At 37.1% G+C, this 13,171-nt stretch overlaps 1 protein-coding gene across 1 annotated transcript in view; it reads left to right on the forward strand.

Moving 5' to 3' along the window:
* The window catches only part of agps (alkylglycerone phosphate synthase), a 45,182-nt gene that overhangs the window by 15,357 nt on the left and 16,654 nt on the right, over nucleotides 1-13,171 (forward strand). The window contains exons 9-12 of the mRNA XM_015370497.1: nucleotides 2,198-2,323; nucleotides 4,817-4,925; nucleotides 8,621-8,748; nucleotides 9,517-9,568. Of these exons, the coding sequence (XP_015225983.1) occupies nucleotides 2,198-2,323; nucleotides 4,817-4,925; nucleotides 8,621-8,748; nucleotides 9,517-9,568 (415 nt within the window). The remainder of the gene's footprint in view (nucleotides 1-2,197; nucleotides 2,324-4,816; nucleotides 4,926-8,620; nucleotides 8,749-9,516; nucleotides 9,569-13,171) is intronic.

Consider the following 13,171-nt stretch of genomic DNA (forward strand, 5'->3'; position numbering starts at 1 on the left):
GACGTGCCAGCAGGGTTTTTTGAGGCAGGACATGTAAGAATGACGACAGTCAGAAGGTCCTAGCCAGGGCATTACAAACACGGCTACGCTGGAGGACTTACCTGTCGACACCGCCATTGACTTGATTTTAGCTAAAATAGCGACGATCTCTCAAGGAGCAACGAGAAGCACTTTGTGCATTTTTAGATAGGAAAGATGTCTGTACTTTTCTTCCGACAAGATTTGGAAAAAGTTTGATTTATCAGCTTACTCTGCTAGTTGTAAAAACACTCATGAAGCTACAGATGCTTCCTATTGTGATCAGCATGTCTCCGTTGTTGGCTCCAATTGGCTGAAAGCGTATTATGGAAGGCGGGTATCCGCTGTCACGTCACACAATCAGCTCGAAGTATTGTAGTAAACGTCCCTCCTTTTCATGTACAAACTGAATGGCAGCCATCCCAGATTTATAAACTAGAACTCAACTCAGTTTTACACATCTCAGTATCTTAATCTGGCTACTGCCTGGTTAGGTTTTCTGTTTGTTGCTAACTTAACACTGCTGTTGGCTGTTCACATTATATTTGCTTATCTGAAAAATTTGTTTGTTTTTTTAGGGACCTAAATTAACAGATCTTTCCTCCAATAGCTGCGATGGCTTTTACCGCTATTTAGCGCTAGAACTGCTATTATTCTATGAATTTTGTCTTTAACAAAATAAACATAAAATATTTAGATTAAAAGAGAGGAGTCTGATGATTGATTCTTCATGTAACGGTTCAAACATGGTGACTTCAAACCAAGAAGGATCAAGATGTAAACTTATTAAAGGTCTTAACTGTGGGTGTTAGTAGTGCATATCTCTAGACTCATATTGATTGATTGACTTTATTGATCTCAAAGTGAAGAAGTTTTCCCGTTACATCAGCTCAAATAGTCAAAGAAGAAGAATGTGCCAAAGGAAGAACAAGGTGCATGGGATATATATACAGTATATACAGTGCATCCCTATATGACCGTTTTTTTGTTTTGTTTTTTTATAAGAGGATTATTATACAGGGTTATTGCGCAGGGTGTTTACATGGTTATTTATATAGATAGATATTTATATTTGTATATATATTTATCACTTGGTGTCAAATATAGACAGACAGATTATTGCAAAGGGTGTCAAATAGTAAATTGCACATTATGCTAGCGTTGCGCCAATGCCATTTATTTTTTTTTGGCCCCGATACCTGGCTGTGCAGTATTGGCCGATACCGATACCATCTGTTTGAAATTGATGTGTGTGTGTGTATATATGAAGAGCTGAATACTATTTGGATGTAAAATAATTGCCATCATTGCTTTGTCAAGCTGCTGCCTACCTTTGTGAAACAGGAAAAAAAACTAATACAAAGTGAATCCAGTAGAACTTTTTATTGCCTACCTGGAATGGGTGACAACAATTGGCTCTCAAAATGGTATCGGTGGCCTATTTGTTGGTAATCGCCGATACTGATACCACCATTTTAGTGCTGGATCGGGGCCCCTCCCGATACTGGTATCGGTATCTGTGCATCACTACATTATACATTGTACAAGTTATTGCCGTTGTGGTGTTGCATAGTTGTCCTGGAGAAGCTCCTGTTAGATGAAAACATCTGTTGCTGTCAGGAAAAACAAAAAACTTTAAAGGTGCATCCAGAATTGAATAAATAAGTTAGGATTTGGTCACGAAATTAAAGTAATTAACAATAATAATGCTTTTATAATATACTGTTATAGTCTAATGCACTTTAATGCTGTTATGTTTTGAGATATTTATTGCTTTTTTTAACACTGTATGATATGATATGATATGATATGATATGACAGTTGATGATCTCCAGTAGATTATAAGTTAATAATGGTGTATATGATGTGTTTAAAAGAAGGCTAGTCCACTTTAAACCATTTTTTACATGAAGACCCTTACTGTTTGTTTGTTTTTCCCCTCTGGGCTTATGAAGCTGCTGTAAATATCTGCATAGCTATAAAGCCTTACTTTTTACTATAAATGCTGCTACAGAACAGTAATTACATCCCCCCCACACTTTTTTTGTTGTTGGTTTTTGTCATTAAAACATTCTTGTGGGTTCAGAGCATCAAATGTTTTCCAAACATTTTTCCCTCTTTAATTTATTTAATTTTTTAGCCAACACAACAGACACATGCTCTTTTACTTTTATCGCAGCTTAATGAGAGCGGCTACTGTACAGGGCACGAGCCCGACTCCATGGAGTTCAGCTCCCTGGGGGGGTGGGTTGCTACGAGAGCCTCGGGCATGAAGAAGAACATCTATGGCAACATTGAAGATCTGGTGAGTCACCTCCCTTCCCTTTGGCCATGCTGTGTGTTTGATCCACTCCACGCAACGAGGGAACACAAGTTCCTGCGCAGTAATTAGAGAGAAAGCAGGGCTGTTTTTGACTCGTCCTTCACTTATAAACTTATATTTTGCAGTAGTTGTAGAATAAGTTATGAAAAGCACACTGCATGCAGGATTGTTAGACACCCTGGAAAAGTCTGGAAGCGGGTTATAGGTTTTTTTTAATATAGATAAGAATGGATAATTATTTTTCTTCCTCATTCTTTTCTTTCCCTCTTTTTTTCTCCTTCCTTTCTTCCAGTTTTGTCTCTTTACCTTTGTTCTATTGTTTTCACATACCTTTCTTCTTTTTTTCTTCTTTCCTTTTGCTCTTTGTTGCAAGCATTCACACTACCTTAATATCAGACATGGTTGCATGCATTAAATTACTGCTTTTAAACAGAAAAGATTAAAATTCTAATGCTGCGCTCACACTGGGTGTGTTCTGGGCGTTAAAGCCTCTGGTTTACATGCTAATTCTAGGGGGGGCAGCGGCGAGTGGTACAGCAGTGCGTTCAAGCGTTGGGAGCGGCACATTATGAGCATTCTGGCATCCGAGTGTTCGAGCTGGAGTTCGGTACATTGAACTTTTGCCGCTGGATGCCGGAGCATCAACCAATCAGAAAAGCTGATCCACTAGTTTTTTGGAGGAGACAGACACTACGGCTGAATCTCAAACCGCTCCCTAACCACTAACACTGATCTATCAAGTCTCAGTCACAATAAAGTCAGACTCAAAGCTGTGATAGCGACCTTTCCTCCAATGGAAAAATAAATCAGTCATTGCTATGGCAACACAGTGACGCCCCATGTGCGTGGCTGTAGCTCTGTGACGCAGGGTGACATAAAATCAAGCATTTGCCCCTTTCTTAAAACAAATGTATACAGTCGAATAAAACTATTTCAAAGAGGACCTTCCATTTTGGAACTAATTACGTTTCTTTTCATAAACTAACTTGTGATTTTTCGTCAGTGTGAGGAAGCTGCAGCAAACCATCGAAGCTTACATTTAAATTCACGCGTTTCCTTCGCCATTAAGCTGCTGTTACACCTGCTGCCAAATTCCAGATGCCTGCACTGATGTAGACTCGCTATTTAAGGGCTGGATGGTCCACTCGCCCTACCCACTGTGGCTTGGGATGGCAGTTAACCCTCCCGAATGGAGTGTAAGTGCTCAGGGTTAGTGCTTAGGGTCCGTTTTAGGATCGGCCTACCTTCAAGCTGTTACCACCTTTGCAGACAGTCTGTATATGAAAAATAAGTAAATATTAAGGGAGTAAGTTAAATTTAAAAACAAAGCCGGAGGAATGAATTGTTATGTAGAAGGAACAGAGGGCGAGCTCTGATCATTACTGCTGCACTAAAACATTTTTTTTATGAGCTATGGCAAAAAAGTTCATAAATACCCAAATTAACAAGAAATATTAAAACCTAACGCTGAAAAATGTTTGATTGTATATTCTGGTACTTGCAGTTTTTACCACAAACCTTAAAATCTCTTTATATTCACCTCCAGCCGCTACGAACGGTGCTTTGTCAGAACATCATACATGGTCAGAGAGGCATAATTGTTCTAATAGGCAGGCTTGCACATGCCAACAGACAATTACTCCCACATTGAATTTTAGCAGCAGTTTACTAAACAGCAGAAACACTTTTATTTTAATTTAAAAAGAAAAAGAAAATCAGCTTTAAATGTACTGTTATTTCTTGCATGTAGAAATGTCCAGACATGATTGAAGTTTTAGGGATGTCGAGAGAAGAACCATATTAGCCAATATTAATTTAAAATAAGTTACTTTAGTAGTAAAAAAAAACCTGTGCAGGAATTTAAATTTGGTTACATTTTGTGTTACATGTTTAAAATCCTAGAAATCTTCCGCTTTGGTTTATATATCGTGACTCGGAATTCATTTAGGTTACATAAAAACTAATCATATGCCGATCTGACAGCATCTTCTGTTCTGATAAGAACAATGGCAGCGGGAAATCCCCGAAGCTGCTGGCAGCAGAGAGCGTTCAGCGGGGATTGAGGTCTGGCGCTCTGAACAGGAACTGCATATTTTAGTGGGATCATAATCCTGATGAACTGACTGCACAGAGGATGTTTGGAGGTGGACTTTCTCGCTTAAAAATATGTTAAAACTATTTTCCTAACTTAAAAATTAAATAAAGCCAAGCTGCTCTCTAGTGTGAAGCCACAGAATAGGGCAGATAAACAACTAGAGTGCCGAGCATCCAGACCGTCAAAGCATTAAAGCAAAGTGACCACAGTTTGATCCAGCATCCAAATTTTTGCTTTTCCACATATTTGACGCCCTTTGGTATGAACACAGCATTAGTCTGAAGTATTTCCATGGAAAATCTTTAGAAACAATGAACAAGTCAGCAGCACATGGTCTGTAACCAAAGAATTAACACCCTTATTTTCCTCTGATTGAATAGGTGGTTCATATCAAGATGGTTACTCCTCGAGGTGTGATTGAAAAGAGTTGTCAGGGACCGCGGATGTCCACGGGTCCAGACATTCACCACTTCATCCTTGGCTCAGAAGGTTTGCCTACTCGCTCACTTGTTTTCAGTACACATTAACTTGTGCATATCTGCAGAGACTTTGTGTTAAAACAGTAACATCAGGGCAGTTCTCATGTGCTCCACTTCTTTCTTACACATTAACTAGGTTTTGTATAAACTAACCTCAGGTAGTATTTGCTGAGAAAAGGGAGTTTTGCTGCTCTTCATCTGCAGTGCCCTGTCCTTGTGAATGTCCACTGAGAATAGCGCCATATGCCAAGTTTCCCAACATAATGAGGGGGTTCAGAGAGGCTCAGCACTGCTATGTTAAACAGCTGTGGATGCAAACTTTAGATTGGCTGTGAAGAGCTCAGCAATCTGCTCCCTGGTTTGGCTGGAGAGTGCTGCATAAGTCTCAATTTGTGTTGATTGGATGTGCAAAGCTGTATGTAAGATCGAAATCATACAAATGTAATTTAACACGGCAGATTAATTTAATACACACTTGTAAATCATCAGCGCTGCTCTTGCTATAATGATACAGCAGTGGTTTTCGATTGACGTGTTAATTTACACATTTGAATTACTGCTTTTTTTTTTTTTACCCAGCTTCAGTTTCTGTATCCTAATTTTGATTCTTGTTTTATATGCTCAGACACACACACACATTACTAAGGATGGTAAGGCTTTTTAGCCTTATGATTTAGCAGCTTCTTTTGATATTTAAACTGAGGAACTAGATTTTGCATTGGATCTATAGAATGTGTTAATCAGTGCAGAGTTCGTTTTTCTCACACATGGGGTTTCTAAAATGTTCACTATTCTTCTTCCATCACCGGAGCACAACTTGATATATCTGTCTTCTTAAGGCTTTCTTTCTACCCTTCCTTCATTATGATAGTTTGGCAGAATGCATGCTGCGGAAACCTTCTTCCACCTGAGCTCTAGCTGCTGCTGATACTCAGGTCTACTGTTGTTTTTTGGGATTTTACGATGCAGTTTTTTCATTGATATTCTCCAACAAACTGCAGAAACTTTCAGAGAGCAGCTGCATTTGTAGACTTACTAGACTCTAATTACTGAAGGTGATTGGATGAACTGGGTTTTGGGGGAATTCAAAAGAAACTTGGCCTTTAAAACTGATGAAAACAAAATTATCCAATCATTTTTTATTAATAAAGAAAAACAAACTATACTTTCTGAAACACTTTGATTAAGCACACTTTTCTGTTGGTCTGCAATTTAATTCCTCTTAAAGTATATTGAAGTTTTTATTTGTAATCATTGAAAAGCAAAGTAAAAAACCTTCTTTCTCATCAGGGCTACAAATTTTCTGCAAACAATGACTCTTTGAGCGAGATTTAAAATCACAACTTTTATTGATATTAATTCATACCAGAGCCCCCCTATCCTTAATCCCTTAGGGTTTAGGTTTACACTATAGAAAAATCAGCTGTTCTTTTAGGCTAACCAAGTAGAAAATGAACTGTCTAAATGGCACCAGTACACAGCATAAAGCCAAAAGGACCACATCATGTTTCCCGGACTCTGTGTCTCTCAGGGAGGCAAAACATTGAAGCTAAAGGTCAACCCACCATGTAGTCTCATTAAAATTATCAACCTCCTCAAGCTAACAACCCCACACTGCAGCTTGACGGGAGGCCGCACAAACAGCAGCTCCGCAGCACCAGCGATGGCCTGCATGTTAATAGCAATACATCCATTTTATTAGAAATTCCCCTCGAGTCTTTATCTGCTCATTCTCTGCACAACAAAGAGTTTTTTTTTTCGTTTTTTTTTTTATTATCTCTCTGACCTTGTAGTAGCCTGAATTTAAAGCAGCTTCAACCAGGATGACTGGATTGAACACTAATCTCTCCAAAATGTCCTCTGATAGTTATTGTAAAGCAATCTAATGTGCTAAAGGTTGAACCCCAGCTGTTATCTAATGGGAGGGAGTCACTAAAGTGATTGTTGCAGAACACCTTAAAAAACTGCATTTATACAATATGAGTGCTGTGCAGCGCTGGTTCTTTCTCATCTATCCTCTCTGGTGCTGCTGTTGGGTTTACATCCTTTTTATCTGCACTACCTCACCCTCCCTTATTCTGTTGCCATATAGCTCCTCCCCACCTCCCTCCATTTCCCAATCATTGTGCTCCCCTAACGCTCCTCCTGCCCACTGTTTACGAGGAGGAGCCAGTGAAGATATACGTTTCATACTGGGCCACTAGAGAGCAGCGTGTGGCATATATAGACAAATGCTTCTGCTTTGTTTTTCTATATCCACAATCCCTAATTATCTGTTACAATGTTTTTTTTTTATATTGAACTCAGTATTTGCATCTAAGTAAATAATTTTTAATTTACAACAGAGATTATTAGACACTTAAAGATAAGAGCCCCTCAAAATACACCGTATTACCAAAAGTATTCACTCTTCTGCCTTGACTTTCGTATGAACTTAAATGGATCTTATTCTTGATATATATTGCAGTGAACATGTAGTTTGTCTATCCTTTGCAGCCATAACGGCTTCAACTGTTCTGGGAAGGCTGTCCACAAGGTTTAGGAGCATAGCATGTTAGAAACAGAAGGCCTTCCTCTCAGTCTCCGCTCTAATTCATCCCAAATGTGTTCTGTCGGGTAGAGATCTGGACTCTGCGTAGGGCAGCCGAGCCCATCCACACCAAACCCTGTGGTTTTCATATCTGTATGGATCTTGTTTTGTGCAGTGGTGTAATGTGCACATTTGTTTAAAAAGGTGAAACAAAGCAAATTGTCTATATAAATGTAACACAGAAAAATTTTAAAAAATTTTGTTAGGAGGTTTGTGATTGCTTGATTGTGAATGTCTTGAAATTTCAACTGAAAAAAGTCCACCAGTGCACTCTAGTAATTGTAGTAATAATAAGATAAATGTTGATAATGAAGAGGATTTTTTTCATTTAATGACAAATAAAAGGAAAATGTACATAACATACAGTATTATGTATGTTTTACATGCCTCAGACAGAACATTAGGACGATTCTAATGAACACAAGTCAAGTGTCATGTTACCATTAAATACCATTTTTAGCCATTTGATCCGGAAACTATCATACTTAAACCTCTGAAATTATTTTGCCATGTCAACTATCTCTAATTGAGTGAAGCACAGTATGTCATGAAATACATAATTTAAAGACAGTTAAAGCAAACTTTAGTCAGTCATTTCCAGGAGTTGAGAGCTGTGTGACTTTAGTAGCACCTACCTCAAATGTTTGGCATTTGTGCAGATGAGTTGCTGCTGGTGGCCCCCACCGCCTTTGATAGGGACCCACTTTAGCCCCTCTTGCAGATAAATCTTAGCTGTCCCCTTGTATGTGGTAGAAGACCAGACCTAATGTGAAATGTGATACAAAGGTCACACAAATGACCCAGAGGACATGTGCCAGAGCCTTGTTGAATTATTTTAAGCTCTGCTTTTAATTGCTTGCTGGTATAAATTGTATTCAAATAAAAAAAAAAAAAAGTAGGAAAACGGTCCCATACATTCTATAATGCTCAGCTGTTTTAATGATGGACAGCAGAGCCCAAAGAGAAATAAAAAGCCTTTCCTGTTTTTGGTAAACAGCTAAAGAAGTCAAAGTGAAGATGCTGAATCAAATAATTTAAAACTGAACAACCTGATCCGCTATCTCTACTTAACATTACTTACTTAACATTTTTTTGTTTCTTTCCCTCCTTTGCAGGAACCCTTGGTGTAGTTACCGAGGTAACGATAAAGATCCGTCCCATACCAGAGTATCAGAAGTACGGCTCTGTGGTGTTCCCCAGTTTTGAGCAGGGTGTGGCCTGCCTTCGAGAGGTGGCTAGACAGGTAGGGGCTCCGTCATTTTCATACATACCTATAACTATCTGATTATCTGGAGTTCTTTATTTCATTATTTTCTTTGTTAGCTGCCATTAAGTTTTTTTCCCCCATTATAATAAAAAACAGGCAAAAAAAAAATCAAACGAACACATTTTAAGTTGAAAGTCCAGAGGGAAACCTGGTCTTAGCAAAATATCTAAGCACTGGTTGTCTGTATTAACATTAAACGGAAGTCATTAAAATGCAAAGTCATTCATTTGTTTTAAAAATTACTATGTTGTATCCATTTTTTGTTTGCTTTATTAAATTGATTGCATGGCTTTATAAACTAAGACTGTTTTTTTTAGATATTCTTTACATATCTCATTTACTGCCTCTTCATTCCTTTTTATAGGTATAGGGGATACCAGTAGAGATTTATATTCAGCAGTTTAGTAAATTTCAACATGCCATGTTTTAAATTTAGATAATAGATTTCTTTTATACATTTTTTAAAACAATCAATGCATCTTTTGCATTCCTTATCATTTAAGAGGTGAGTCAAATAATTTGCTTGAGTAAAAATATTTTTTGATCTAAAATGAAAATCCTTAATGTTTTCAGACTGTAAATTCCTGGTGTATCAGAGGGAACCAGAAATTACAAACTGTTACGATTAACATTTGAACATAATTGTGTTTAAATAAACTTTCTTGTGCATCTTTTAGCTTTTTTTATGTGCTATTAATTAAGCTGTCCACATTAAAAACACTGATTTCCAAATGTTTTCCTCAGAGGTGTGCTCCAGCATCTATACGACTTATGGATAATGAACAGTTTAAGTTTGGTAAGTTTTGTTTTACAGTTATCTTTCAGTGTGTTCTTATTTATGCTGTTGATCCCCTATTTCTTCTGTAATACTGAGTGGACCAAAGTATTAATGGTATCAGAGAAAGCTCAGAGATACTGGAAGCTCCCCCCCCCCAACATCATTGCACCCATTCATAAAGTTTTTAGCCTTCGGAGCTTTAAACCATCCTCTGCAACAGAACCATCTGGAAATTGAAATGTTGGCACTCTTTCAAATCTTAGTCAAGGTAAAGATGAAAAGCATAGATAAAAGATAAGATGTCAGTAATGTTCTAACTGTGCTGATCGCTAATATGAGACGCTAGAGACAGTTTAAAATCTCATCTTTTGTTTGAAATTGCAAACATCCTGTGTTACATAAACTGCTTCCCACTCATGGTGTGTGGCGTCCTTTGTTCTTTATGTGAATAACAAATGATTTCCAGTGGATAAAATAAAAAAAATAGATGCCGTTAAATATCCATAATAAGTAGAAGTTGGTATCAGCTGGTAAAACCTTTTCAGAAAAACAGACTTTCAAATTTTGCAACAAAACTGCAATTGCTGCATCTCTACGTACAATACCAGATCTGCAACTTTAAAGGTTCTTATCAAACAGTGGCAACACTTAATGTTCATACATGTTTTGAGTTTTTGATGCATTATCTCCATATTAAATCATAGAACCAAGTGAGTATTTGGATAACTCTCAGCTTATACACTGCCAAAGATTTTTATCTAAATAGGTCAATTTTTCTTAAAATAAGTACATTTTTTTTCTTGAATTGAGCAGACAAGTGGGACAGTTTGCCAATGGAATAATACATTTACATTTAAATTAAGAAAAAACAAATGCAGTCTCTTATTTCATGCGGCAGATCATCTTATTTTACTACTCAAATTAAGGGTGTAAATTACACAAATTTTAAGAGATTTTTAAAACATTTTACATTGTAAGAACCTTATGTTTGTTTTCAGCTCTTTTCTAAACTGGCTTTGGTAAAAATTCTGTCTTCATGATGTGGCAACTTTAAAGTTCTTCATAATCTGCACTTTAAAAGCTGCTCAGAATTACCATAAAAAAAAAAATCCATCAATGAAGAGGGCATTATTTGTATTTCTTTCTGATATGTTTTGTGCCCGTTGGTCAGAATCGTCGTGTTGGAATGTGCTGTTCTGATTCAATTATTTTAATCACTGATATTCCTACTAGAGAAACATGGTAGCTTTCAAACTCAATTTAAGTTGATTTTCTTTTTCTTAAACGTGTAGTTTTGTGAATTTATATCCATTAAAAGATTCCTCTACATATATGTGACTTTCTACAGCTCCATGCTTGTAGTCTGGATGTCATTTTTTTCAGCAAAAGAGCAGCACCTACTGTATGTATAAGAAAAGTGGACCAGAAGCATAATGACTAACAAGCTGGACCAGAATGACGTCATCTTTTCGCTGAAGTTTTACAATGTTGTTTCCTGAGCTCTTGTGGAATGCATCTGGCATTACCAGAGATCTCTGTAAAGTTACCCCATCCCCAGGGATCTCATTATCTTCCCTGTATTTCCACTTTTCACAGAGTAGGCACTTCTTAGTATTAAGTAGGAAAGATAAGGTGACCAGTGCGTTGTGTTTTTTTTGCGTGTTTTTTTTTTTTTATCCCTACCTTTTATTTTTATATATTTATCTAGTTTGACCGCTACCTTATACTCAAGGCTTTCTGCTACCTTCATTGTTTTTTTTAGAGTTTTGCTCCTACTTGTAGTTTAGTTTAGTTTAGTATTAACAGAAAATACCATTGGAGGAGAGAGAATTGTATAAACCACAAGCCTAGAAGCTCAGAAAACGATGCACACACAAACCAAACCCTGCTCACCTCCTTTCTCTATCTGGATTTTTGAGTATTTAATTAACGACTATGATAGCTGTGACAGACCCCCAAGACCCACAATCAAATTTTGGAATGGAAACAATTAGGACACTAAGTGATGAAGAGACTTTAGCATGGGGGGAAATAAATGAACTGTTAAGTCTCCCCGACATCACCCATGACTTCCCTGCTGTGATTGATAACCATCCCATCGGCCCCCAGCCCCTCATTTTTGCTTGTCCACAGGCGCTTTTGTGCGTCCGATCAGGAATAAATCAAAAAGTGAGGGTGAGGAAGACTGATATCTCTGTGTCAACCCCACTTCCCTTTGGAAGCTGCCTGATTTATAGTTGCTGTCGCTGGCAGCTATTGGGCCTGTTATGAAGTTATTCAAATGTTACTATTTATATTTTTTCTGTAATAGTCTAAATATAACAGACTTGTTTGGCCCCTTGGAACATGAGATGATGCAGCAGGGAGGGGATGTGTCTAAATGTAGTTAAAAAAAAGAAAAAAGGATTTTAATTAAATCAGAATATGATGCCAAATATCCAGAATATTGAGGCCAAATATCCAGTTGCCAACATTTGGCTAAAGAGTTATTATATAGGAAGATATAAATACAATGTTTTATATGCAATGAGCGGCTATCTGTTAGTAACATTAAGATCAGCGGTAATGTTATGCAAAATCCAAACACTCTTAATCATCTTCTATTGTTGATTACTAAAACCTTCATTCCTGAAACTAGGAATTATTTTATACATGTATAAATATTTAAAGAAACAGATCATTTCCATAAGGCTGCCAACATTTCAGTCCAGCAATTCCCTATTTTGAAAACGCAATTGGATATAGTAGAGCAATTTTTCTGCCCTCATGTTGGCCTTCCTGTTATCTGTCCAAAGTCTGTCTCTCTCTGACTTTCTTGCAGCTGAATGAAACACAAATATGGGTTTCTTTTTTTTATGAAGATATCTATATTTAAGCTATTATCTTTCATATTTATGCTTTAATGCCGATAATTGGTAAATTCTAGTCATCCTTTGTTAAATACATGCATGATTCATTGTTTGGTTTTTCTGTTTCGAATCAAAGCACAGAAAGAAATTACTTTTTGTTTTCAAAAGTCTGTCCAGAAGGTCAAAAAACATGGTCATTAGAAAATAGAATGGGAGGGGGGGGTAATTTATGATAAATATACAGCAATATTACTAAAAATGTAGGGCAAAAAAGATTATGAACAAAATAGGAAATCAGTAAATTCTCGATAAACTGGCAACTGCTACTGTCAAACCCAGTCTGGAATCAGCAACGCTTTGCACCATTACTAAGCTCAACTTTACTCTGAGCGTCAAAGGATGCACAACAAACAAAATAGGCAACCCTATGATGTTTACAACATGCCCTTAATGCTTTTACTTTGAAGTCTAAATACTGAGAAGATGGCAGATGCTAAGTTGTTGCCCTGGGTAATGGCAGCTGGAAATCGATGTTTAGGGGGCTGATTTCATATCTGATTTCATATCGGTGAATTTTTCTAGCTTAATATTAAGACAGAATAGATAATGTAAACAATCAATCACAATATTTATATAACGCCAACATCCATGATGAAATGTTCACAGTTCTGATGTTTATTGAAAACATAATACACTGGATGGTCTGACCAGGATTTGTGATTTCACCAGAAAGTGCCAAAAAATATGAAGCAGGTCTTAGCAGAAAAATAGA

This window comes from Cyprinodon variegatus, unplaced genomic scaffold (assembly GCF_000732505.1).
Source record: "Cyprinodon variegatus isolate N-32 unplaced genomic scaffold, C_variegatus-1.0 Scaffold46, whole genome shotgun sequence".
NCBI lineage: Eukaryota > Metazoa > Chordata > Actinopteri > Cyprinodontiformes > Cyprinodontidae > Cyprinodon > Cyprinodon variegatus.